The sequence below is a fragment of the Parus major genome, chromosome 1, assembly GCF_001522545.3.
Source record: "Parus major isolate Abel chromosome 1, Parus_major1.1, whole genome shotgun sequence".
NCBI classification, from domain to species: domain Eukaryota; kingdom Metazoa; phylum Chordata; class Aves; order Passeriformes; family Paridae; genus Parus; species Parus major.
Window position 1 is genome coordinate 31273477 of NC_031768.1, and position 27659 is coordinate 31301135.

At 37.1% G+C, this 27659-nt stretch overlaps 1 protein-coding gene across 1 annotated transcript in view; it reads right to left on the reverse strand.

Moving 5' to 3' along the window:
* Positions 1-27659, reverse strand: part of ATP10A (ATPase phospholipid transporting 10A (putative)) — a 109494-nt gene that overhangs the window by 18612 nt on the left and 63223 nt on the right. The window contains exons 4-10 of the mRNA XM_015638393.3: positions 23315-23421; positions 23079-23210; positions 20586-20719; positions 18750-19002; positions 8648-8865; positions 7007-7201; positions 5010-5571 (exon numbers count right to left, since the gene is read on the reverse strand). Of these exons, the coding sequence (XP_015493879.1) occupies positions 5010-5571; positions 7007-7201; positions 8648-8865; positions 18750-19002; positions 20586-20719; positions 23079-23210; positions 23315-23421 (1601 nt within the window). The remainder of the gene's footprint in view (positions 1-5009; positions 5572-7006; positions 7202-8647; positions 8866-18749; positions 19003-20585; positions 20720-23078; positions 23211-23314; positions 23422-27659) is intronic.

Here is a 27659-nt window from a genome sequence, read left to right on the forward strand (position 1 = left end):
AATCATTATAATCTTCACAGCAAACAATACTGTCAGAAATAGAAGTATGATTTCAAATACACTACAAGCAAATGTTTTTCTGCTTCTCCACAGCTCATCATGTGCAGAAAAACAACACTTAAAAATAGCACTCAATCTTCCACCAAGGCTAATATCTTAAAAGAAGTGGAAACAGTGCTTGTATATCTGAGTGCATGAAGGTCCTTTTGTCTTGTTAGTGCTCTACTGGTACTTCCTATCAGCCTGAATCAACACAAGAAGTTCTGGGTATGTCTGTGATTTCATTTAGAGAAGAATTTGCATTTGCAGACCTCACAGCTAGCTTCTTCCTTGGATTCATCAGCAAAACTTCCACTTAACTTTACCCTTCTCTTAAAGCTATGTGTAACTACTCAAAATGAGGACTGAGGATTTGGTTTTTTTTCTCTTTTTAGTTGGGACTGGTGCAGTGTGCTCACCCTGTGATTAACATACAGTAATAAATATCATAGCACCACATTTTGTTCCATCTTATTACATGAAATGATGTTATTTTTAAAAATTAAAAACAAGCAATAATGCATCTTTTTTATCATCTAGGATTGAGACAAGTCTTGAAAAAGGTACTGTGGTAGTAATATGAATTTCAAGGTTAGCCCTTAAGTAAACATACCAGGGATAAGTTTTTAGATTGGAACCATTGAGTGAGAAAACTGGTATTTTCTGGCTGGTTTTTCTACTCCCAGATGTGATACACTTTTTTTTTTTACTGAAGTCTGAATATTTTCAGGGGATGTAGAATCATTTCAGGATATAATTCTGTAACTGAAGCTGTTACTAAATCCAGTTTTTGAGTTACTGGTACTTGTGCAGTAACCAGTCACTGAGAAAGGTGACCACTCCACCAGAAGGTTGGGCACCTCAAGGGACCGTCTGAATTCTCAGTTCAGCACTGAATGTGCTCACCTCTCATTCTGAGAGCCTGTGGGCACTATGCCATTATGCTAAGCACTTAATACAGATATATAAATTAGATGGCATAAGTATCTTACTGTTTATACTTTTCAGTGCCCATTTACCCAGTGTGCACTCATACTGAATTTGATCTTGCTATATGTTGACTACATACATATATCTGCCTGTCTATAAAATTACATAGCATTCAATACTTTTGTATTTATACAGCAGCAGACTGGCAATTGGGCATTCAGGTGCTCCAACACAAACACATACATGTATTGATTTTGTAGAAATAAGGGAACTGTGAGTTTAGAATCCAAATATTCTGGTTTTTTTTCCATTTATGTCAACCATGTATCAGAACATTTTACTCACTGTACAGCTATATTCTCACCTTTACAGACTTTTCTATCCTCTCTAGGTCTGCAAACCTGGGATTATACATACACAGCTGTTCCCAAGAGACTCTGTGAAGATTGTGGTTATTTCCTGCATATCTTCATTTCAGTCCCATCTGATTAAGGTCATGTGGTGAATACTGACTGGTAGGAATATTCTCATGGGCTTGTCCATCTACCTATTAATACCACCTATGCTGATTGTTGTTGATTGTCTCAAAGGGACAATACAGATGTTTTATTCCAGAAGGACATCCCTACAAGAATTATTTGCAATTGGAAAGCCCTTTCTTACGCTACATATAGAAATAGGCATATAAGGAACCAGCAACCTAACACAGTTTCATTTTGCTACTTTTCTATTAATGCATTATAACCTTTTTGGCACATGTGACTTTGCTATATTACATAAAACTTTTTTTTTTTTTTCTGGGAGAAGTACTGCAGCAAATCTTCAAGGCTTCTTGTATTAGTGAGGGTTTTTTTTAACTTTAGACAAATAAAGCAGGCAAGCATTCTTCCTAATTTATTGTGAGACATTAACATTCTAGAGAAAAATGCCATATTTTTTGCATATCCCACATGAAATTATCTTATGGGAGTGGCTATTCCAGTGGCTCACTGGCTTTAAATGATGCAAACGTCAACAGGTGCTTTAACACATCTAAAGCTGTTTCTATCCCTTTAAGGTTAAGTGGTGTTAATCACTTCAGATCTGTCTGAATACCACAGGTGATAATGCAGTGATCATATGTCAAATGCTCACACCTCCTTCAATGAACAAGGACACAACTCTCTACAAGTAGAGATGTGTATACTATTTTCTGTGCAAGTTCTCATTTCCAGCATACCAATGACAGCTGAAGCCCTTATAGCCATTCATCTGCCTCATCAGTCCTATCCTGAGATTTATCTTGTGCTCAGAAGTTAGAAGTGGGGGAGGAATCTCTTGCAGACAAAATCCAGTTGCGGAGATTTTTTTAGCTGGGATGCAGAGTCTGCTCTGAGCAGTGTGACCACATGCACCATGTCAGTGAAAAACAGAGGAAGTCTCCTCCAGAGGAATGACAGAGAGCTAGTGGCTTTCTGCTTCTTCATTTCCTTCCATAATCTTGAGCTGCAGAAAGCCAGCACAGTCATTGTTTTCTCAATGATTTATGTTCACAGTTCCTCTATGAACTGGGTATTAACTCAAACAGTAAAACTTTCTCATTTATGAACATGGTGACTGTTGAGATAAAGTAAAAACAATACACTCTTGGGAATACTTTCAAGGCTTTTGAAAATATCTGTTTGCTACCAGAATACACTAGGTTCCACAGTCTTAACTAGATATACAGGCAGAGCAAATAGAGTCAATTCATAATCTCTTTGAATCTTGAAGCTCATGACGATTTATACTTTCCTATAAGACACAAGAAAGCTAAAACATAATACTTCTGCTTCTGATTTCAGGCTATTTCTCTTGTCATATTCTAAAATACTCTTCCTCCCAAGCAGGAATATGTGTTTCATGCCATGTGGTGTTAGAGCTGGGAGATTTTAGACATGGTGCTGCCTTCATCCTTCAGTCTAAGGACAAAAGTCTCAAGAAACATGCTTGACTAGTGTATAGTTCACATATCCCTGAAGAACTAAGAGAGCAAAGACCAAGCTGTGGGATTAGTTGTCATATCCATTCACCATTTAGTCATTTCCTTAAAATGATAAATGACTGAATTATTGCAGCATAATGTCTCTCACACACACGTTCCACCATCACCAGTGAACTGGGTAACATCAAGGACAGATCCCACAATACAGATAACAGCCACAGCATAGATCTTTTGAGGCTCCCTCTATATCCATTGACACTAGGATACTGCAGGCAGAGACAGCAAATTCAGTTCCAGGAGTGAAAGATACTCAAGAGAAATGTCAAATGTTTTTCAGACAGATCTGCTGAAACATACAGAATTACTGAAGCCAGCAGGGGCTTAAGAGGACTAGAAAAAACAAGGGGAACTGCTTAGTGTTCTAGAGGCTGCACTTTACATTGCTTGCAAAAGCAAAGCACACCAGAACTCATAGTTCAATTTGATTTAAAAAAAACCCAAATAAACAAAAAACGCAAACAAAAACAAAAATCTTCCCACACAATTTCAGAACCACTTTCAATTTGCTTGCCTGTAATGATGGTGGAATCTGTATTTGCCCAGCTACAAACATTGCTCATTCCCACAGTGACCTTCAGAGAAGCAGAAGAATTCTGCTTCTTCGTCTCTGACATATATCAACTTTGATAATGTTGCCTTTTTAAAATTATCTAACTGGCCTTACTGTTTTTACCTAGGTGGGTCCTAGACCTGCCTGAGATTTCCCTGAAAATTTCTTGATCCATTAAGCCTACTGTGAATAGACATGGTAGTTTTGAACACAGTCTATGATGTCAAAAAAATTAAGAGCTGGCATTAAATATTTTTTTTTTCTTTCCTGAATGCTCAATTCTCATTCTGAGAAGTCATTTCCAATTATTATTTTCTAGGTATTAGAATTTTTCAGTGCTAAAAGTTCTCTATTAGTAGTTTGGAAGGCAAGAAGTTTCCATAGATGCTCTATGTGCCTTCAGATCTTTGCTAGAAAATTATTCATGAATACTTTGTTGTTAGTTAAGGACAAGTTGTTCTTAACTTTTTTGGCTCAGCTTTGATTTATATGGCTGAAACCAGAAAACTAATGCCAACATTTTTCTGTGTTTCGTTAAACTAAAATTACACAGTGTAAGCCTTTCACAATTGTTTACTCCAACTAAAGTCAAAGTAACCACAAAGTCAATGCATTAGTGAAACATGGGAAGTACCTCTACCACTTTGGGGCTCTGTCCATTCATACTGGGGTAATCTTTAAACACTGGATGAAATTCAGTGTTGAAAATACAGTAAATCAGATGCAAACTGATTAATGCAAACTGAAACCCATGAGTCTAACTTCTGAAAACTTACAGGATTCTTCTTGAAACCAGCTGATAACAATTAGCTATTTAAAGCTGTCCCTGCTGCCTAGGTCATTTGGGTGCTGGAGAATTCTCCAGGCTTTAGGGAAATTCCATGTTCACAGCTACATGTCTACTGCTTGCTAGTCAACTATGCATTTGAAGCCAAGATTTCTTATCTAAACAGCATCTCTCCATCTTTTGCCACAACCTTGCTGTTCTGATGGCTGATTGATTCACACTGCCCTTCAGCATCACAGTTAAACATGAAAAAATGTGCTGATAAATGAAACGTATTTCAGCAAAAGGATGTAAGGACTTACAAATGAAAGAGAGGGAAGCAGCAATAAGATGTACTTCAGTTTCATATGATAAATACTCAACTGTCCAAGCACTGCCAGACAGGTTTTTCTAAAGAAATGTAAATTGCTTTGGCTAAGTTGCAAGAAATTCCTTTAAAATAAAGCTTGCTAGTAGATCTTCTACAGAAATTGTCTTCAGTCATTCTTGAGAGGTTAGAAACCAGTAATTTTTTACAGAAAATTTGCAATAATTACAAAGTATTATGAAAGAAAGATAATGATTGCCATTCTACAAAATGAAAAGCAGGCAAGTCTACTTGCTAGATAAGGCAGTAAGTGAGATCTGCAGCAACTGCCTCCCAACTCCCCCCCACCCAAAAGTAAGTAAGAGGTGTATACCTGAAGAGCAGGGGAGAAGAAGATCCATAACAACTGAATCTGCTCCTTTAGTGTAAACATTTATTTCGTCTGTGAGAGGATGTCTGACCACTACTGACATCCTCTTCCTGATGGAGTCAAAGCCCAATGTATGTAATACCTCAAAGCTTAAGGTTCCCAGGTGAGGTAGCTCCACTGAAACCTGGTCAGACAGCCTTCCAACCAGAGAACAGTTATATGCCCTTGCTGCATAGACGAGGGCAGCTTCATCTGGACTCTCTGCTTCGTAACGGAGTTCTCCTTCCTCGGGTGTACCTCCCACAGCCGTCCTGCCTTGCTGGGAGCTGTAGCCATTGTTATTCATCTGTGCAGAGTACGCCAGCTTCTCTTCCAGTTTTAATAAAGTGCTATCTGTAGATGTAGATGAAAGCGTGCTTAAACCGAATCTGTGCATTGATTTGCTTGTAGCTAGACTAGAGGAACTGCTGCTGTTAGATCCAGCGGTCAAGCGACTTGGAGTGAATCTTCGTATGAAGTCTTCAATGGTTTTTACTGGAGATTTCAGTTCAAATCGGTCTCTGACCTTGTGAAGAACAAAACCCAACAATGAATAAACACCAAAGAAAAGCTGTACAAGAATTTTGACACTTATAGTCTAAGCATCTCCAGCTAAAGAGTAAAACTTCTTTAAGGGCAAAAAGTAATGGTATTCGGATTTTGAGAAAGGAAAGTAAATGGACAACACTGACGCAACACCTGCAAAAAAACTCACTAGAACTTCAGAGTTATACTCGTGTATGAAAGCACATGTGCTTGTATTAAAACAGTTTTTTTCTTTTTTCTCCTCTTCAGATATGAAAAATGGATAGTTTATCAGTGTTGCACCACCACCATCAGAAGTGCATACTATAAGCTACCATTAGTATGAAACCTTGTCATCCTTTGTGCATATTCCAGTGAAGGTAGAGAAAAAAAAGTTAATGCAGTATTTTTCTATTGAGAAGGGTGTATCTCACAGAGTTAAATTCAATGAGAATATGACAATGTTGAAAATATTCTCAAAAGACACATGTTGCGATAAGTAATTTCCCCCGTCTCTTTCAGCACTGAGGCATTTTGCTTCAGACTTAACATTCATTGCAGTTCACTCAAATCTGTTCTATAGATACAGTAACATTACTAGTAATAGCATATTCATAGTAATATATATTATATTATTGTGTAACAGTGTAGCATTCCTGAAACAGCAGAACTGAGCATTCTCCAAATGTTTCCTTGGCACAAAACCACATCATTTTGCAGACTAGTTCACTTTTTTTTTCCAATCTGGAACAGAAGCAAAGTACAGAATTTTCTCCAGAATGGAAATTCCAGCTGCTGGCGAGCTTTAATATTACATTCCATTATAGTTTTGTCTTACAGATCATCTTGGGATTGCGTTCTTAAAATTCTCATTCATCAGTGACACTAATTAAAGGCCAATTTAAGCACTAACAATCATTATTTCTCATAATGAGCTTAAGATGCATCTTTTACATAATTTGAAAGTTTTAAGTGATGTTTTTCAAGTGTATTTCTCTTTTCAAACTTTTAAAAAATGTCTCAGCCTTTCCCTAATTTAATCCATACATATGATATATTTATTCACTGACAGCTTATATCCCTTTCTGGTAAGTTTTGTACATTTACAAATTAGTTTCCACACATGCTTACATATTTATGTTTATTAAATGAGTACATTGCAGTACAAGAAATCAGCAGAGTTCCAGAAGTATCCTGAAATTGTCGATGAAAGCACGTCTTACCATGGAGGCAAGTGAAATAGCTGACTTACTTCATTCAGCTAATGCATTACTAAACTCACTCAGTCACACAGTGGCTCTACAAGTCATCTCACAACTCACCCTAGTTGTTTCTTGCTAGAACAGGAAGTTTTCATTTCCCTAGCTTAGAAGATAATTTAGTATCAAGGCAGTATCAAGAAGCCTGAATTCTCTTTTCTTTTTTCTTTAACTTACCTTCTGTCGAGGCTGATTTGGTGCAGTAACCACGACTGTGTTACATATAGTCAAAGCTATGAAGAAGTCAAAAACGTCACATAGTTCTGGACTCAGATGGGATAATGGCTGTTCGTGGCTCCTCATGACCTCCAGATGCTTTGCACATTCATTCACCTTTTCTAACAACCTTGGGTCAGGTGTGATGTCCTTCTCCTAGTAACAAATACCAGTGATTAAAATCTGTGTTTCCACATTTCCAAAGCAGCAACAAGGAATTAAAACAGTGTCAATATGAAGAGTTTTGGGGTAGCCTTACACCACAGAGTAGAGGTGGAGAGAACTGTAACACACCCACTCTAGACAATGAACAGTTAACAATGAGCCTTCTGGTAGAAATTATGTGAACTATTTATAGCAGCAATATTTATCTACTTTGGAGGTAGTGGAAAGGAGGAGAGTTACATACTAATTTTCCTCCCTCTTTCCCATTTAATTCAAGACATTTATTATCTAATACTAAAGTATGGTACACTGCAGAGACCAGAAGTGCGGAAAAAAATAGGCAGCAATGACATTTAAAATTTGGCTTTACATCAGCACAAGAAAATGAAACCAACTTCAATTGCTTCTTAGAGAACAACAGTCATCTGCACATTTGAAATTAATACATGAAACGTTGAGCCCTTTCAACTCTATTTCATCAGTATTTTCTACCCATTTAATAATACAGAACAAACTTCAGTATTTTGTAACACACAGGGAGTCAAGGATACAAAAGATTAAAAGATAAACTGATCTAAGCCTCTTTTCTCAGTAGAATTTTATCACTTGATGCTCAGCAAGCTGATGAACAGGAGCAACCACAGAACTCCACCTATAAAAACTGCATCTTGTAATTTTATCAAAAAAGCTTACTCTTGACTGAAATCAAGAAGTTCCACTAGTGCAAAAAGTATCTTCCTTTGTATTTGTAATTTGCTTTAAGGGTGAATTTGTGTCAACAGTGCAACAATGCAAATCCCCAAGAACAGACACGACTTGGCTCTTCTCCCCTCTTATCATTCAGCTCATGTAAAACTTACACTAAATTACAACAGTATAAAATAAGCCAAATGCAGTTGTAAAGACATAAACTCACCAACATTTTGAAATGCAAAGATGTTTACTTTTTAAAATACAACACATGCAGTTGACTGATAGTCACTGAAACTAGAAACTATGCTATGGTGTATGTCAATAGTATCTAAGAATTGGAATACATGGTGGTCACCCCAGCACTTGATAGTTTTAAAATCCTCTGACAAAAGAGAAAAGAAGAGGCATATGGAGAACAATTAGAATCCTTGACATCAATGCTATTCTCAGCTTCTGTAGATAAAAGGAAGACATACATTTACTTCCCAAAATCAAATTATAACTAAAACAAATTATTCAGATTGTCTTTACTTTCAGCTTGTTCCCAGAGACAAGGCACTTAGATAAGATCTATGCCAACACTTCATTGTTTTTGTACAAACAGCTGTTTTTACAGAAGTAAACACACCAAGATGAAAACTATGAAGAGTCACACAATGTACTACAGATTTCCTTACCTTTTCCTTTCCAGGACATGGTTCTGTTACAAGATACAGGACACTGCATTTAGTTCTCATGACTTACCATTGGGCTACTGAAGGCAGTGTGCTTTGAGAGTATGCTTGCTCTTTTTGCTTCAGCTCTGCTACCCGTGCGCCGGTGGGTTTTGGTGCTCTGGCTCCGGTGTATCACTTTGATGCTCTGATGGCTGCAGATGCTGTCACGCTGGGACAGAGTGCCTCCTTTTGGGGCTGCCTCTTCTTCTTCAGAATCAGGTTCTTGGTACATTGCTAAGCGTTTGGCTGTCATTAAAAATAAAAAGGGACAAATGTTGCATATGTTAAAAATGGCTTAGAAAGAGGGAGAGGGATATGGTGACTTTTTTTCAGGTGATCTGATTTTAATATTATGCTGTGGTTTCTCAGTAATAATGAATGATTCCACTACCAGGAGATATAGTTTTAACTGAATGGTAGTATCCAATGGAGGATGCAGATAACATAATTAGAAATGTAACACAAATGCATTGCCTCCCTTATCATCATATTCTCTGTGAAAGGCAGTTAGACTCTGCAGTAATTCAGTGCATCCTTGAAGACTGTTCTCCTGCTTTGCCTGATGAAATCAACCAAATAATTTGGCCTTCACTTGATATCTGAGTAGGAAATAAAGCATCCAGAAATTTTTCTTGTCATTTCCAATACAAATTTCAAATAAAGTATTTTCCAGCAAAAATGTCAAATCTACTGAGTAACAGTTACTGACACCTGAAATCTACCCAGAACAACACACCTACTGAACACTACTGCCATTGTTTTACACACAGAGATGAGGTACAGAGAGCATTAAAGCCTTGCTTAAGGTCAGGGCCATTTGCTGAAGAGTGGAGACATGAACTCAGCCAGATTCTTGACTGCCAGCCTAGTGCTAAAACCACTGTGGAGCCTGTCCCTTCTTCTCTGCACGACAGACAGGATAATGCAGCATGCACTATAAAAACCAGGGTACCCTCACCTGCTGCAACACTTGTTCCTATCACCATCTGCTGCAGTGACCAATTCCTGGTTTACACAAAATGAAAATTTTTCCAAGTGATATATTTTAGATTAATGCTTCCTCAGTGAAGAATCCAACTAAGCCAATTAATGCTAGAAAACAATCCTGGCAGTTTGATATACAGAAATCAAAAAGGAAACAGAAAGCAGAGGTGTGAAACAGCTGTGGAATCCTGCCCCTCTAATGACAGGCTGTTTAACTGTAACTGATGTACAAGATATTTTTTCATTCCTAAAGACCGTGGGCATTTAGTAATTTGGGTGATTCATTAGGCAGGAAAATGCCACTCTAACAGGTATCTATTTATTCCTTCATTATGTATTCATTGAAAAGCTTTTCATTATGCTTTCAAAATAATCCACAATATACAGTACAAGTTACACACTTGTGGCTCAGTTTGCTTCAGTTCTCCAGTGTAACAAATTAGATTTTCCTAATAGCAAATGATAAATCACTAGCATGTAAGTTAATTATTCAGGCTTTTAACAAACAAACAAAAAAATTATTTCAAAATACTTCCTGAGAAAAATCTTGCATAATATATGGTGAGTTTGGCACATGATCACTTTTAATGAAGCTAGCTTTACAAAGAAAAACCCACTCTCACTGTCTACTGCAATTTCCAAACATGTTTTAGCTGTCAGAAAGCAGCTGAAGGAGTTGAAACCAGACCATACACAGTACATGGTGATAGCTCTATCACTACAATATCATGCATCAGAGGTTTTTTCAACGCCATTTGAAACATGTATAAGCTTTGTCTGAAATGCAGAAAATGGGAATGTCTCAATCCTAGCTGTGACTGCACACCTGGTCACTGCTCTAAATCTGTGCCCAACCACTGCACTCTGGCTCCTCTGGCAAAACATTCAAACCATGGATGTAGAAAGGATCACAGCACATTTGGAGACACAAAGGCTGCAGGACACACTGCACTTCTGCCCCACAGCTTGAATAGAGCCTTGCAGCCTAGGTCCTGGGGCTGCTGGAGACTAATGGTGAATTCATTAGCATTATTTGGTGGGATATATATTCCTCTAGGTATGTGGTAGGGAAATGGTTGAGCAACAGCATGGTCACTGCCATGTAGGCAGCTGATCCTTGAGCCAGACAGCTTCCAAGAGAATGGCACAGCACTGTTGCCTTATCCTTTCAGTACTTGCCTAGTTCTCTAATTTGTATTACAGAACCTATAGGACAGCTCAAAGAATTAGGGAGATCACTGGTTTCCTTGGTCCTTCTGTTGCATGGTAATGAGCTGCAAGTAAATGAAGTTCATTTCACATCCAAAGGCTGCTTCCTGCAATTTCATGCATGGGCTTTGGGCCAGTGCAGTTCTAACATGTTCCATCACTCTTGCCCACTAATTACCACTTTCTTCTGCTCTGTAAGCTTCTGTGTATTTTCCCAGTGGAAATGCAGATCCCTATAGTGTGAACTCAACTGATTATAGGTTTGTCTATATCAGAAGCAGTCTACACAGAAGGTCCAGACTGAACTGCAGCACTTCTAAGCAGAGATCCAGGCTGGGGAGTATTGATGGAGAGAACACCATGGGATGAGACCTGTGTGAGGGCAGTGCCCAGCCAGCCAGTGCAACCTCTGCCTTCATTATCTTCTGCAGGCTCCTTGTTACATGCTACTAACCCCTGGTTGAAAAAAAAAACATTGCTCAAGATGACACAGTTGTAAGGTTTTCTGCACTTTATCAACATTTAAGATTTAAATCCATCATAAGAAAAATATTTTTGTGCCTCATTTTCACTAGGGCCTTCAGCAGTAAAACCAGTCTCAAGCAGAGCTGGTGCAGCATGTGGACACAGCCACTCTCAGGAAAAGCATAAGGAAAGTTTGGATTTGCCATAGGGATAATATTTTCACCATAGATGCTGGACATTTGAATGGCAGGCTGACAGAAATCTCTGCTGCTTCTTCTCATAACAGGTAATATCCCCTGACAGGGAAATGACTGGCTACAATTACTTACTTCAGCTTTGCAAAATGTGTTACTCAGTCAGTCCAGCTCCCTTCCAAGAAGAGTTTTTTTAAACAGGATACATTTTCTTTAATAATCATACCTACTTTAGGCCTCTGCTCTGAAAATATGTCTTGAGATATAAGACCTCAAAGACCCTGAACTGAATATAATTTTATTCCCTGAATAAAAACTCTATGGTTAAGCTGAGAATGCATTTCATGTACAATACACAGTGTTTATGCCTGCATACCATATCTCTGGATTCCTCATTGCTCTTTCTTCTTTCTTGCATTACATCTTACATATTTGGTTTTTTCAACATAGCAAAAGCGGTTTCCTAATGCAGTACTCAGTTTATTTATTAGCATTACACTGATAGCATGGTTCTTTTTAGTCTATGTAATAATAGCTATCTCTTGCTCCCTATTTTTCTCTTATGTTTTATTGTAGTACATCCATTTAATTGTCCTTGCCACTGAGAAAGAGGAGGAAATGGGAAAGTAGGAACAAGACTGGAATCTCATTTAACCAAATCAAATGCAATTCTTTTGATACAAACGGTGCTATTTCAGTTTATACCGAGAGAAACTTGACAACAAAAACAGAAAACAAGCCTGAGCACCTTTCAACGTTTTCTCAAGTGCAGTCTTACACATTATGCAGCAAGAATTAAGGAGTTTAAAGAAATAATGAAACCCTGTTCAATCATTATGCTATGGCTAAGGTTCACATCGCTTCAGCTGTGCAGTGCGTGCTTCTCTGGGAACACACTGTTCTCTCCACCCACTCAGCTCCCTCCAATTGCGAACCTTTTCCTGTGAACATTAGAACCTGAAAGACATTGTTGTGGGATACTTTTCAGTTTCAGCACTGAAAATTGATGGCCTTGATCTTTTTTTTCAAACCAGTTTCTTATTAAAGGCAAAGACACAAACAACTTTGGTAACACAGCTATGCAATTTATGAAAGTCAAATTTCACTATGCTGTACTTCACTTTATATTCACGGCACAAAAAAGAAACAACAGTTAATAGTTACTCCATTAACCCTCTTTTATCTTTCAGAAGACAGCAGGAAGCTATAAATAAAACTCCTGTAGTTTTATTTATAAATAAAATGCTGCCAAGTATTGAGAAGATAAATTCTCTATCTTCTTGAAGATAAACTCTTTTCTTTTTAAACCCCTTTTCTTTAATTTAATTTTGATTTTGGTTTTCTTTGTTTTACCTTCCATGCCATATGAAAAAATATGAACATATATGTTTTCATAGAACATATATGTTCTATGAAAAGGGGTCCACTTTTCAGGTGACAGAGACACTGTTGCCACACAGCCAGATAACTAACTTGAAATGTGGGATTAGGAACCTATAAAGAATTTCCCTTCAAGCAGCATAAAACTGCAGATCCCCCAAACCAGAATACTTAAGCCTTCAGTGTGTGGGCACTGTTTCACCATGGAAAAATTCCATTTTGCCTCTAACTATTCAGTAAGGCTACTGAACTGTCACAAAATAAATCTAGATGGGCAGCACTTACACCATCACACCACCTTGTTTCCTTATTATTTTATAAGTGCAAGTTTATTTCACTTTGAAGTGCACTCTAGTGTCTACATAAAGATTCAGTCAAGCAGCTAGAATTCTATAAATTTGTACAAGTGTGCTAACATAATCTTAATTTACTTTGCAAGAACTTGCCCTAAGAGGAAGTCTTGAGATAAGAAAACACCAAGACTTCCCATCCTCTAACCTCCTGGCATCCCCAGGGGCTTAATAACCTTAACTCCTTTATAAAGAACTCTTTACTCAGAAACAGAGATAATTCCTTTTTTCTTGAGATTTTTTCAGAGAAATTGTTGGTGTAGGTACATGCTTAGAGGAAAGAAGTACTTGTCTCTAGGTATGAGTTATTCTGTTTTTTATTAGGATTTAATATGTACTGAGTTCTGTATCTGCTTATACTGGTTTCCTCCCCTTAGTTACTCATTAAAAAGTTTTTAAAAAGTGATAGGAAAGGTACAGAGAAACTACAAAAAAGCTACAGAGAATGCCTGAAGCACCCAGTTCTGCTAAAGGTTTTCAGCTTTCCAGGAAAGGCTAGGTGGACTTCCCTGATTTCTGAAGCTTGTCAGATTTTAAAGGTGTCAGATGAGAAAGCCCTTTGGAAGCAGGTCCTGCATTTATTAAAAAGGTTTTTTGTTTTCCATGCCTTAAAAAAAAAATTTAAAAAACACACTAATATGGCTGGACTATGCAAACTATGTTCTTACAACTACACACAAGAGAGTAAGAAAATTCCACTACAAAACAACCCCCCAAACTAGGAAAGAATTTTTTTAACATAATGTGTTTTCCCGTGAAAATTAGTTGCTAGCCAACCTTCATCCAGAAAAACTGGACATCAGAAAAAAAATAATTCTCTCTCTAATTTAGTGATAAAGAAACTTTGTTAAACAAGAGAAAATCACTGAGGTATTTATCATCTACCTTCACTTCCATAAACTTCTCTTATTCTTAGGTTGTCTGTAGTTTTCTTCAGTCATTGGAAGGAAGGGGGAGGAATTCAAAGAAAGAAAAATTCAGATTTTTCAGATTTGTGTGGTTGTATTCATGGAGATTCAATTCATGTTTTGTCAACAGCTTCATACAATGGGCAGCTAAAACTAGAAAAACAAATCACATCCCATAGGCTAGAGTGTGATTAATGCAGCATTTGGAAAACAACTACGACAAATGTCAGGCCAAGACCATCTGGTTCTGGCTAAATCATGTAAGGACTTTCAGAAACACAGTTGGCTTTTTGGCACCTACTGTCTCTGGGATTAGCAAGCAGACTTGGGGCAAGGCCATTTCTAAGAATTGTTAGAAGCTGTCTCCTAGCCTGAATGGAAGAGCGCTGCTATGGCCATGTGATTTGACATACAGGGAAACAACACATTTTTTCTTCTTTTCTGTGCTAACATTCTTTTGGGCTAGAAGGTAGTACTGATTGGAAGAATAATTCTGGGATTTAACCAGAGTATAGTGCCAATGGGTATTCTATAAATACCCAGGACATTTGTGAATGGGACAATCATTTTTCTACATGGAGTGGTCCATGACGCACCCTGCTCCTGTATTAACACTCTGCCAGTCAAGAAGAATCTTTGGAGAAGGTAACAGTCATAGAGACATGAGGTGGGAATTCTCTTTGTCTGTATAGAGATTTCTACACCACAGAAATAGGTATGTATTAGAGAACCATCACAGATGTCTAAGAAATCTGATAAATTACACCCACAAATGTTTAATTCTCTCCTGTAGCTGTAAACTTATCAGATTACTATCCTCCATGCAAATATCAGCAATTAGGTAACTAGGATCCCATCCTTGCCAATATAGTCTCCAGAGGACCCAAATGTGCAGTGAAAATTCCCACAGTCTGATTCAAATTAGTGCATAATCCACCACCAAAATACTGTGACCTCAACAGTGATGAGTATTTCATAGCACTTCCATCATGGAACTATTATTAAGTATGCTCAAAATTTCCCTTACATTACTGGATTCCTCTTCAGTGATAAGCTTCTACGTATCTGTACCCATGAATAATACTTTGTACTACCTCCAGCTGATTTTGTTCCACACTAGTGCAATTTATTGCCCTCTGCTATTCATGTTTTTGTCACCTTTTGTCTAGACTAAAACAATGCAATATTCCTGGGCAAGGTGCCATCCACATCGTAAGAAACTTGGACCTTACAGAGAATTCTGGAGGAAAATGCTTTTTCCAGAACATTCATGAAAACTTGTTTCCCACACCTAAAAATGTATTAAGTCTTGCTCAGGGTTTCAGTTTTTATGTTAAAGCATGTAATAATTGCTTCAATCCTGCATAAGGTCTGCATAAACCTCTGTGATGAAAATCATAATTAACACATCCATGTCTGATGCAAAACAGAACTCTTCCTCATAATCATAAATCTCACCTCTCACATGGGGAATTTATACAGCTTTGTGGTATGAATTTCCAAGGAAAAAATTGATAGTCCCACCACATGCTGCCTCAGATATGCCAAACTGAATACAGCATAGCATATAGCTTTAAAGTAGCTCCCAAACCCCCAAAATTGTGCACTGCATGCATAGGGAGAGGAAGAAGTGGAAAGACCAATCTACATGTCAGAGAACTCATGTGCATTGTTTAATGCACTCCCTGAGTGCAAGGAATGCACTAGATATGCAGAAAGATATGACAATGTCAAATGCAGCGTAATAACAATCCCCGTGGAACAGAAAAAAAATGGGATAATTTCTTGTAACTGAATAAATTTTAGGGAGAAGAGCTTATAAAGCAGCACAGAAAAAATTTATGATGGCTATTCACAATCTGTTGGTTGAGTAATTAACAAATACACAGTAGTCCAAGATTATGCACAAAAAATGCTTTAAAAGAAAATAAAAGTTCAAAAGTTAGGAAATTTCAGACCTCAATTTGCCAGTGTAGATGTAAATCTCCTTCTCTGTGTGTGTGTGTGGCTTAGCCCAAGAAAAGAGGGCCCCCAACTGATTTCAGTGGAAAACTTGTCAGAAAATCTTGCCATGGGAAAAAGTTTGTTACATCTTAGCCTTGATCTTGGATATGGCTGAATGATGCTGTTTTAACTGAAATTTCTCTCCTAAGATTTATGCCTGAGGCAAACATCTGGCATGATGAATTTGAACCAAATAGTTAAAAGTTTTGTACAGATATCCAAAACTGAAAACAAGATTTTATCATGAGCAGGGTCAAGCAACTGGAATGACAGGCACTGCTACCCCACCACAGCAGAATAACAAACTTGAGTCAAAGAGCTCAGAGCAAGGTTATTTCCATCCTTATACATCTACTTTTACAGTGGAAAATGACCCATTATCTGCAGTTTATGCATCATGATCTATGTACAATAATTATAAATTAATTTCTTCATATAAAGTGCTACTCAAAGTTTGATTTCAAGTAATAAACCACTATGCATGAAAAAAACCAACTTGGATATGTGAAGATATAGTGTCATCTTTGAAACAGATCAAAAAAGGAAAATGCATTTTACTTGATTTTCTAGCATATATGGCAGACTCGGATCACCCCCTAAGTGAAAGATTTTAGAATTTTCTATTCCATGAAATCTTCAACAAAACCTGAGGTGCAGAACAGGATTTCAGGGTTATCAGTTATAAGTTTATCAGTTTCAGGCATCAGTTATAACACATGCAGAAAATTCAGATACTATCGTATAAGACACAGAAAAGTGGCTGACAAATCATTTCCAAATAAGCACACAGCAACGAAATGTTATTGATGCACACCCTAAAACCAGGAAGAGCTGTGATAGACGTTTTATCATATCTCAACAAGAAGGCTTCAGCAGTAGAAAAGATAACAGATGGTTATAAAATGAAACTGCAGAATAGAGCTAACAAAATACTTGAATGAAGAATAGTATTTATTGTGTTACTTACATGATTATAGAGAACAAAAGAAATAGAAATTATCGTAATTTGTATAAAGAATTATAGAGAAAAACCTACTTTCCCTAGAGAGAAAAAAACCAAAGGAATAAAATGCTGTATAAATATTTTGCATCAATTTTAAAATTATATTGGTCAGAAATTTTATACTGACTGAAGTTACAATGAAGCCCAAACAAAGCCATAGATGAAAAGAATGACTGAAAAAACCAATCTGTTTATGTATCTGACACTCTTGTTTCTAGTGACATTCACTCTGTATTCATTAACTTTTATATTGCAATATGAAATCATACGTGGAAAGTGTGTACAAACTTAGATTTCTGTTAAATTCACTACATCTGAAGAAAAATGATCTGAACATTCAATACTCAAACTCAAACACACAGGGGCCTGAGTTCAGCTGATATCATCTGATGATAGCAAGCTCATACAAATACCTTTTCTGCACTGCTTTAATTGGCAATAACATCATTTTTGTGAGGAACAGAACACACTCTGTAATTAGTATAAACACGCAAACAATCAATGGCAGAGAAGTAACAAAAACCTCACTTATAACACTACCCAACTAACACTAGTTTCTTGAAAAGGAGTACCTTGAATTTAAGGTCTCAGTACTATCTTCAATTAGGAGGAAAAAAACCAACAATCCACTACTTCAAAATAACTTTTTCTCATTAAAGATCTTGTCATCTTTCTAAAGCATGTTTTAGAGTTGCCAGTCTAATTTGATTCTTTATCTTATTCTGTATCTCCTTTGTAAGCTGAAATTCTGTAGTGCTCTTTGAGAAAACTTCATAATCAGAGATATTTATGTGTTGTGTAGAATAAGAAACTTATGTTTCGCAAACACTAATATTGTAGCTATCAATATTTTCCTGCATACAAAACATGATTTGAAGAGTTAAGATCTGTTCTTTCAAAAATTATGATAGTATGTTAGGGAAAAATAACACAAACTAGAAACATCATAAAATAGGAAATCACTTCATAATTTTAAAAGGATGAAGAAATAACACAGGGATGACAACTCTCACACTGCCTTGTGAAAAAGCTATTTTTTACTGTGTTAAGAGGCTGATGCTTGTGGATATTCTCTCAACTGCAGTGTTTATAGAGCAAACATACCTGACAGACACTTTTCACACAGGAGCACTGCAAAGAATCTGACAAAGGTAACATAAAATATGCAATTCTATCAGATTATGTTTCTTGTTAATATGAAAATTGGCATCTTTGTCTGCATTTATTTCTCAGCACAAAAGGATAATCTCATTGCAGGTATTCAATAAGACACTAATCTGGCTGTATGCTTAAAAGTGTTATTTTACACTGTATACTTCAAACACACCAAACATGTGTGATACCAGCAGCACCATTCAATTTTCTTACATTAGCCATGCACTCAAGTGCTTTATTGTATCAGAAGCTAAAGCCAAAAGCTTTAAATGTCTTGACAACATACTGTAGATATTACAGAACACTCTGGAAAGATTGTCATTGCTAGCTGAACACAGCCATTGAATTACACTGATCTGAAAACAGCTGTCAAATTTCTTTTGTTTCCCTGTTTGATTTAAGATTACAGCAACTTTTATGATTACTTAAGTTTGCCCAAAGCACAACTGTCAGATAGAAAACGTGACCATGAGCTCACCGTTATCATCATGGGAATACTCTATCCCAGAAACAGTACATCTTCGGAAAACCATCTTATTTTCAGTAAGTGTCCCAGTCTTGTCTGAAAAGATAAACTGCACCTGACCCAAGTCTTCTGTGATATTTAACGCTCGGCACTGCAGTTGAGAGTCTGTTTCTTCATCATATAAATCTTTATCTTGATGAATAAAGTATACTTGGCAGATCTTAACTATTTCAATAGATACATACAAAGAAATTGGAATCAGAACCTAGAATACACAAAAGGAAAGAGAATTAGGAGAAAACAGAAGTAAGGATGCAATGAATTATTAAAGCCAGTTAACCTGGTACTAGACTGGAACATAAAGAGGCAATGCACTTTAAACATCTACTTTAAAGTTATTATTGTGTTTAAAGAGTTTATTTACTGTGTGAGATGAGGAAAACCTATGGTGAATTGCAGAACTGGAATGCATTATTATGTCTAGAAAACTGATTATCAAAACACAGACAGAAGCAAATATTTTTTAGGCTAATAAACGGATCTTTAAACTGGCTGGGGAAGGAAAATAAAAACAATCCAAACCCATACCAGACCACACAATCAGAATACTGTAGATGTGAAAAGATTGAATAAATTTGTTCTGCATAAATAATAGACTGTTTACAAATTCACTTTGTATTCTTGAAGGAATACAAAAAACAAAATGAGAAATGTTAATCTCTCCATAGGAACATATCCTTGGCCTGAAAATTATCTGAATGAAGATCACTTTTTATAAGTGCTGAAGAAGAAGACATGAAAAGGCTTTCAACTGTTTCTTGAGGATTGCCAAAACTACATAAAATACCTAATTTGTACCTGAGTTTTTCTCTGCAGATTTTTTTTTTTCAGGATAAAAATTCCTGACTGCATACATTGATTAGTTTTCTGAATTAGGTACAAGGGAGAAATTATAGAATCTCTGTAAGTGGCGAATGTGGTCATTTAAACAAGAACTACAGCGATATGTAGGTGCTTAAAGAATTCTGTGGTGAATTTTCTTAACCAGTATCATAACCCAATCCCTCAGGGTAAAAATTATTTTTACAGTCTTTTTCACTCCCTTTTGTAAACAAGTTTCTGCCTTCAGCAAAGCAACCTCCTCCAGTGTCCCACTAAGTGAATTTATCCCAGTGACATGAGTTTATTTTACCTCTCTGAATTCAACCACCTTCACCATTTAAGATATTTCTCCCCAGGACCAAGAAACTTTTAACATAGTTTGTTACCTGGTTGACATATGGTTTTGCTAAGAGGAATATATCTGAAAAGCTATTAAAAAGTATAAAATTTATTATCATACCAGAACATTGTACCCAAAGTGGCAACCTCAGTCTTTGAGGTGTTTCTCCACAGTGGGTAGACAGGAAGAGTAAAGTTTTCTGGTTCATGGGGTTGTTCCTCCCCAGGTGCAGGATCCTGCGCCTGCCTTTGTTGAATTTCAGACAGTCCTCATCTAAGCATCTCTCCAACCTGCCAAGGTTCTTCTGAAGGGATGCACAGCCCTCTGGGGTGTTGGCCACTCCTCCCTGCTTGGTGTCAGTTGCTGAGGAGGCATCTGCCCCTTCATACGAGCTATGGTGAATAACTTAAACAACACTGGGCCCAGTATTGAACCTTGGGGGACATCACTAGTGACAGGCCTCCAAATAGACCTGTGCTACTGACTACAACCCTGTGGAATCTTTTTAGTGCTTGATTAGCTTCTTACATGCCTTAGTGGTAAAACGAGTACTACATATATTGCACATATACAATGTTATTGCAGCCAACTAGGAACAGAAGTGACAGCATGTACAACTTGATTACCTGGAACACTATGATCACCGTCAGAAATAAATACACTGAAGCTAAAACAGGTGACAAATATTTGCCATCGGGCCCTGGAACATCAAAAATTGGTTTCTTCTTCTCACCATATTGCCATACCCATAGACCATGACCTACAGAAGAATTGTAAGAGAGGAAAAAAGCGAATTAACTCCAAGGAAAAATGCTTATGATATGACTTTGTTCTTAAGAGTTATGTGGGAAATTGGTATTTGTTTTCAAATATTCTGCATGACTTCTGGAAAATGCCCCAAGCCTGTGATTTTTTTTCTTCTTTGGGATTTGAGGTTTGAGAAAGGGCTTGGCTGTTCTTAAGCCATGCAGGACTCATTTCACATAACTTTATCTAAATAAAGTGAGCTGGCTAGTCTAAATTAGTAGTTCAGACTGCTTCTGTAATCACCAAAGAAAACTACACTTCTTCAGAAAATGATTAATTTCAATGATATGCTGTGTGTTAAAATGAAAGAACTCCACTGGCTGTACTAGATATATCACCAGTCAACTATCAGTCAACTAGCTTTAGAAGAGACTTTAATTTTACTGCGTTAATCATATCCACCACATGCACAGAACTAATGAAATAACAGTATTAACAGAGTTGGATACTCTGTTCCACATGGAAGCTGAGGAATGAAGAACAAAATAAATTCTAGATCTTGCAAGAAATGTTTTGTTTTGGTTTTTTTTTTAATTGATTGTGCTGATAACTAAATAAAGATAAGGTTGTTATTGTTTTGGGAAAATGACGTTCTTGCTGAAGAGAAAGAACGTTGCCTGCCTTTTTAAGTACAGCACTAAGATTTAAATTCCCTAAGATGGTATGCCTGATGTTTTGAAGGCATAAAAAGCAAGGAAGAATTCTTCCTCAACAGAAAGTATTCAAACCATCACTATATGTTGAAAATCAGAAAAAAGGAGAAAGGTCTACTTTAAAGTAATCTTCTGTAAACCACCTTTGACAAAATCCTTTACATCTTGTTACATAAACCCCCTACTGAATGTGGTTGAAAATAAAAACACATTAAGTGAGCACAATATTTTGTCCCTATACTACCAATATGAGATCACATGCATGATGTCTTTATTGATGTATATATTTCTATTCCTGAGAGCAAAAATAGAAAGCTCCACACTGAGAATGACCTACATTAAGGTTTGTTTTATAAATACCCTTAGATTTTCAAAAGAATTAAGTGTCATATCTCCAGTTATACTTTATTGACAGAAGGTGTGAAAATGGCCTGATTTCTAGAGAGCACCAGGCAACTCACAGGGCTCAAAGAGCAAATTTCTTTCCAGCTGATTGTGGCTTGTCAGCACCTCGAGCAGCTTGCTTTGGCCCTCTGCTGGCGGATTCCAGCCTCGTAGCAGACGGGACAGAAGGGAAGGCACACCCTGTCACCTACTGAGTGCCACCTCCTCCCGTTCACGTTCACACCTCTGGAGAGCCCCAGCTACACCGAAGCCACTGACAGGACACAGCCCGCTGCTGCTGCTGCTGCTGCTGCTCTGGGGACACCGGCAGGCAGTAGCTCCCTGCTATGAAGCCTCACCACGACACTTCAGTCCTGAGCACTGGGCTCCTCAACACTGAAACACTATAAGTGTGTCATGAACTCAGTGGAAACAAATCAGCTGGCTGATTCACAGCTGGAAATACTCATCTTTAAGCATTTAACAATACCTGGAAAAAGGCACAAAGAGACATTAATGTGGCATAAGATTGTTATTAAACTACACCACAGTTGTCAAGAAACATTCTGGTGTTTATGCTGTATGAGTCACATGCAAACATTGCACAACACACAAATATTAAGGATATGGAATTCACATGCCATATATAAAAAATAATTTTTGGTGCCAAATGTAAAATCCAATTCTTTCTCACAAATTAACAGAAAAAAGGCCTGAAGAGACATAACCTGAACTGTGGCATTTCTTTAAATGCTCCCAGAAGTCTGGAGAGTATTCTGCTTGATTTATGCAGACTATTTATTATTTCTTCTATGTTAAAGCTGCAGCCTTAGGGACAGTGAGTCCATGTTGTACACTGTGCCCTCGATTTAATATGTAGTACTGGGGAATACCACTGTGCTGATTAAGTTTATTCTCTGCTCATAAATTACTCTACTGACTGATTAACATGTTACACTCTACTGTCTGTAATTTTGAGGGGACTACATATAAACTGGGGGCTTTTTGGGGCTTGACATTTTTGGATGCTATCAAGGGAAGTGTAATCTAAGTCTTCAGATCTCTGGTACTAATAGCTTATATTTGATTGAGTTTAAGAAGGTATTTAGATCAGCTTGTGTATCAAGACATTTTGATTTTTGGCAAAGTAAGTATGGAGAGAGCTTTATCGAGTTTATATTTTGGCAGACACATATGTTTTTGATAAAGCTAAGTGCATGAATCCCAAGACAAGACAGTGCAGTACTTAAGTTTTTACTAGTGAAGAGCACTTACCAATGGCAGAAAACAGACACATGATCAGAAGTATGAGGACACACCAAAGGACATCGGCATTCATCTGTCTTTCAAGCTTACTGCGCTTGTAACGTGGCCCATTATTATTTAACAAAGCTTTGGTCTCATGCCCTGCAGAAAGAATTGCACCAAAGGTGTCGTATGGAACTTTGCTATTACTTTAAGCAAACTATAAAAAGGTGGCATGCCACGTAAAACAGAAAAACAGCTCTTACCTGCATAGATTACTATTCCTGCAACTTCTTCCGTGTTTCTAATGGTACATCCACGTAACAAAAGATTCTCTTTGAACAGTCCATCCTTTTTCCCGCTTTTATGAATACTACAGAAAATTTAAAAGCAGAAAAAAACGCAGCATGTCAAAACATTAAGCTTGTTAAATCATACTTGTAATGCAACAAGCCCAGGAAACAAAGTTTAAGAAATTTTTTCAATTTGATGGCAAAATATTTCATTAGATCTTCCTCCTGGGAAGGTTCTCTGTTTGACTTTGAAAACTGAGATTACTTACCCAAGGATCCCCTACATGCAGCAGCCCAGCTGAAGCAGTACCAGTTGCTGTTGGATATACAAATATCCTGGACAAATACTCACTAGAGTAGATAGATATGTGGGCCAAATCGACAGCATGTGTGCAGCCGAGCTAATGCTTAGAAAATGCACTGGACTTCCTGTGCATGTGTAAACTGACTGAGCAATCACAGTTAATCCAGTCCACCTAAAAGCAGCTGTGTAGTGGATATAATTAACCCACTATTCACATGTGCTTGCTAAAGAAATCCCAGAAAGAGATATGGTGAAATTGGGAAATGACTGTGTTTCAGAAGCAGTGATACTAAGGAAGATGTGCCAGAGACAGGACACATCAGGTCAGCGTAAAGAAAACAAAAAATATCCCTTGTATTCATCAGTGAGAACAAGAGAAATTATTTTCAGAACTGTCTCACCAACTATCTAAGAATGGCCTGCACCCTGAGGGTTCTTGCTGAATACCTAAACACAAGAGAAAAATGGAATGAAGTCACATTTCTACTACAACTTATTATCTGCTGTGCATGGACTGACTGAAATTTCAGCTGACAGAGAAATACAGAAAATAGCCTTATGAAAATTAATAGGGAAATGCAAAACAATAATAGCATTTTTAAAAATGGCATTAGACTTTTCATTATGTAAAAAAGACAAACCAAATAATAATCTAAAACCACTTTTAAATTAATAGAATTTAATTTTATCAACTTTAGTACCCCAATGCCTCAGAGAAGACTAAAGCAAGGCTGGATTGTTTAAATGTTGTCCTCACTTTCAGACCACCAAAACTATCACACTTCCAATATGCTGCACTAAAATTAACATTGTGCTGCTGCAACACCAAATTTTATGTCTACCTGGATTTAAGCACTTAAAATCTCTGTCCCCTGCAATCTGCAAACTGGCTTAAAATTGTCCTTTTTATGTGAAGGTGGAGTTCTTTTTATTTGCTTCCTATTTTCTAAGCCTTCACATATGGGTTATATATTCATGTTCTTCCTTGTTAGATTCTTCTCTTTTTCTTAATGAGGACTAAAATTGTAATTTAAGTACATAATTCTAGGACCTCAGGCCTAGGAATTATACCAAATACCCTGAGATTTGTAAGAAGAAAAGGTTCATGTTGGTGAGTTCTTTGTACTTCTCCCAGTCTAGTAGGACAACTTGCAGATTATTCTGTAATGCTGGTTACGCTACATAACCTCAATAGTCAATGCTTTTAGTGAGCAGAATATACCTGTGTATGTATATATATATATACACACACACACACAAATACAGCCATTTTTAGTTCAGCACCATATATTATACCCACCCTCTGCTCAAAATATATATGTATATATTAGAAGTATTGGTGTTCTGACAAGTGTGCTAAGCTTTTCTCTGCAGGGATGAAGAAGAAGCATTAGGTTTGACTGCTGAGGTAGCAGCAGCAGTGATAACATCTGACTAGAGACCAGAAATGGAGAAAGAAAGAAGTAGATAACATCAAATTTGCAATTCTGATATCAAAGTCAACGGTGGGGTTTTTTTAGTCAGGAGAGAACTTCCCCTGCTCAGCCCATCCTCCCTGCCAGTCTCAGACAGAAGAACAGAGCTTTTACTTCTGTTCTTTTCAGCAAACCTCCTTATCCCACTGTCTCACCTTCTGCCAAAGCAGCATCAGCTGGGGGCCTGCCCAACACCCCTCTGGCAGAATGTCAGTACGTGTCAATTTGTCTGTGCTTAAACGATGTGAAATAATTTCTGAATGATTCCATACTGCTGAAATAACACTGCTACCAGTATGCTATCATTCCTCTGATTTTAAAGGCTAAATTCTCCATTAGGCTTTCTTATAAATCATGAGAATGTTTGAATTTCCAATAAAATCTCCAAATGATAGTTATGATTCCTGTTAATAAATTGGACTTTTTAGAGATAAACCTACTTAAGTGGTACTTGCTCTGGCTTATAGTTTTATAACCTTTGTTAATTTTTTTTACACTTCACAGTAACAGTGGACTGTGCCAGGTATATTGCACATGGCAAACTTAATATATAATTACTTGTGTATTTGTTCTATAAAATTATCTATTTGTTCCCAGCATCTTAGCTTAGAAAACAACTTCAAAACAATTGTGCAACATCTGAAGTTAACCCGTAGGTGTTAAAACCCCAATCTACTGCCCTCACCCACAGGCTGAGCCTTCTTACCACATCTCATCCTTACACGCATTTGGCACTGCTTTTTACTTTTCTATATGCAAATGAAGTCAGAGAACTAAACTGTTGCTCACCAGACCTTTAGAAAACATGATGAAATCAAAATCTTGAAAGAAGAAGAAAGAAGCCGGCACAATCTTAGAAGAAAGAAGCCAGCAGAGGCTGGAGGAAACTCATCATTTGCCTCTTGTCTACAGTCACTCCCAGTGACTCAGTAACACAACATATACATAAAACAGCTGGGGACTGATGATAAAAGCAAAAAAAAAAAATACAGACATAAAAGTCTGGATTAAAAAATAATGAAAACTAGAGTTAAATAAAACCGCTCACTTCAGTAACATACCTGCCAATTGTAAACTTTGGGTTGAGAGACAGCCTAGATCCCATTTCTAGCTCTGCAGAGTTAGAAACCTTAAGCTTGTTACAAAGGCTGAACAGTCTGTTTTTCCCCTGTCTGGATTCTGGCCAGTGTAAGATACAAGCAAAGAAGGAAAATTTTCTCTGTCATTCTTTAAAACAGTGTCCGGCTGAAGCCACTCAGATGCCTGGAATGCAAAGGCTAAGCCATGAGGAAATGCACTGGCAAATGCAGGTGCAATGCTCTTTTTCTCTGCAATTTCTCACATCGATGACACTGCAAAAATGTGGTATCTTCACATTTAAAATACAAATGCACCACAAATTAGGAGAAGTGGGCAGATCATTTGCAGTTAACTACTACTATGCTACAGCACCCTGAAAGTGTTTCTACAGAAGAAAGCCTCTGGTTTAATACAGAAATGCAAAAATTACCCAGATGGTAGCTCACTTCACCTTCCTATTGTGTTTTAACGTGTTATGTGTTTATCAGAATTAAATAACAAGGTAACCAATGATAAGTGTTTTCAAAAGAGAGTTTTTTCTTTCATTTTTTGGTTTATCAAGTGTCTTACAAAGGAAATTGGTGAGCTGCATTACTTTCTAAGGCTTGACACTCCCAAAGAAAATATTCAACAATATTAAACATGGTCTCAGTGAACATTATCAGTCAGAAACCTCCTAACTATCAACTGATGAAAATTAGTCTAGGTTGTTTTGGTTTTTCACTCCAGGAGCTGTTACTATAGCACATTAAAGAGACACCACTATAGATTTATAATTGTTTTTTTCTTAAAAAAATTAACATGATTTGTATTAATTTGGTTTTGTTTCATTATAACAACTGTTGAAATAGAAATACACACATATATTTGTCTACTTCTCTTTCCAATTCCAAGCTATACTTATTTTGGTATGATCAGATAAAATTTTACATTCTTGTCTAAGAACAAAATTATTATTTTCAGAAAGCTGAAAAGTCAGAATCCCAATTACTACTTCTCTTTTTCCCTTGCCCATATACACACAAGAAGGTACAAACAAGATTTTTAAAGAAAAGATTGCTATTTTTGGAACCTGGAATTGGATTTTTGAATGTTTGCCATGCATACTGTACATAGTCTGGCTAGACACAAATGGGCAGGGGGCATGTTAGGTTTTGTTCTTTTCTTCTTACACAGAATACATTTATAGGGGAAATAAAAGTGAGGGAATGTGCTTGTGTTATTTGGTTTATTTGGAAACTGTAGAAGAGAATTAAAGCAGGCCCCTGAATAGAACTGGTAGTCTACCTGTGCACCACACACCCCAAGTGTGTTCAATGCAGATTGTGGCAACATAGCTGAAGAATTCAGGTGCAGTAGTGTGCCTGCTACACTTTTTTAGATTTAAGATAGGACTAGGCCCAACTCAATGCATTTTGCAGTATCTTTTTTTTTTATTATTTTTTATTTTTAATATGTG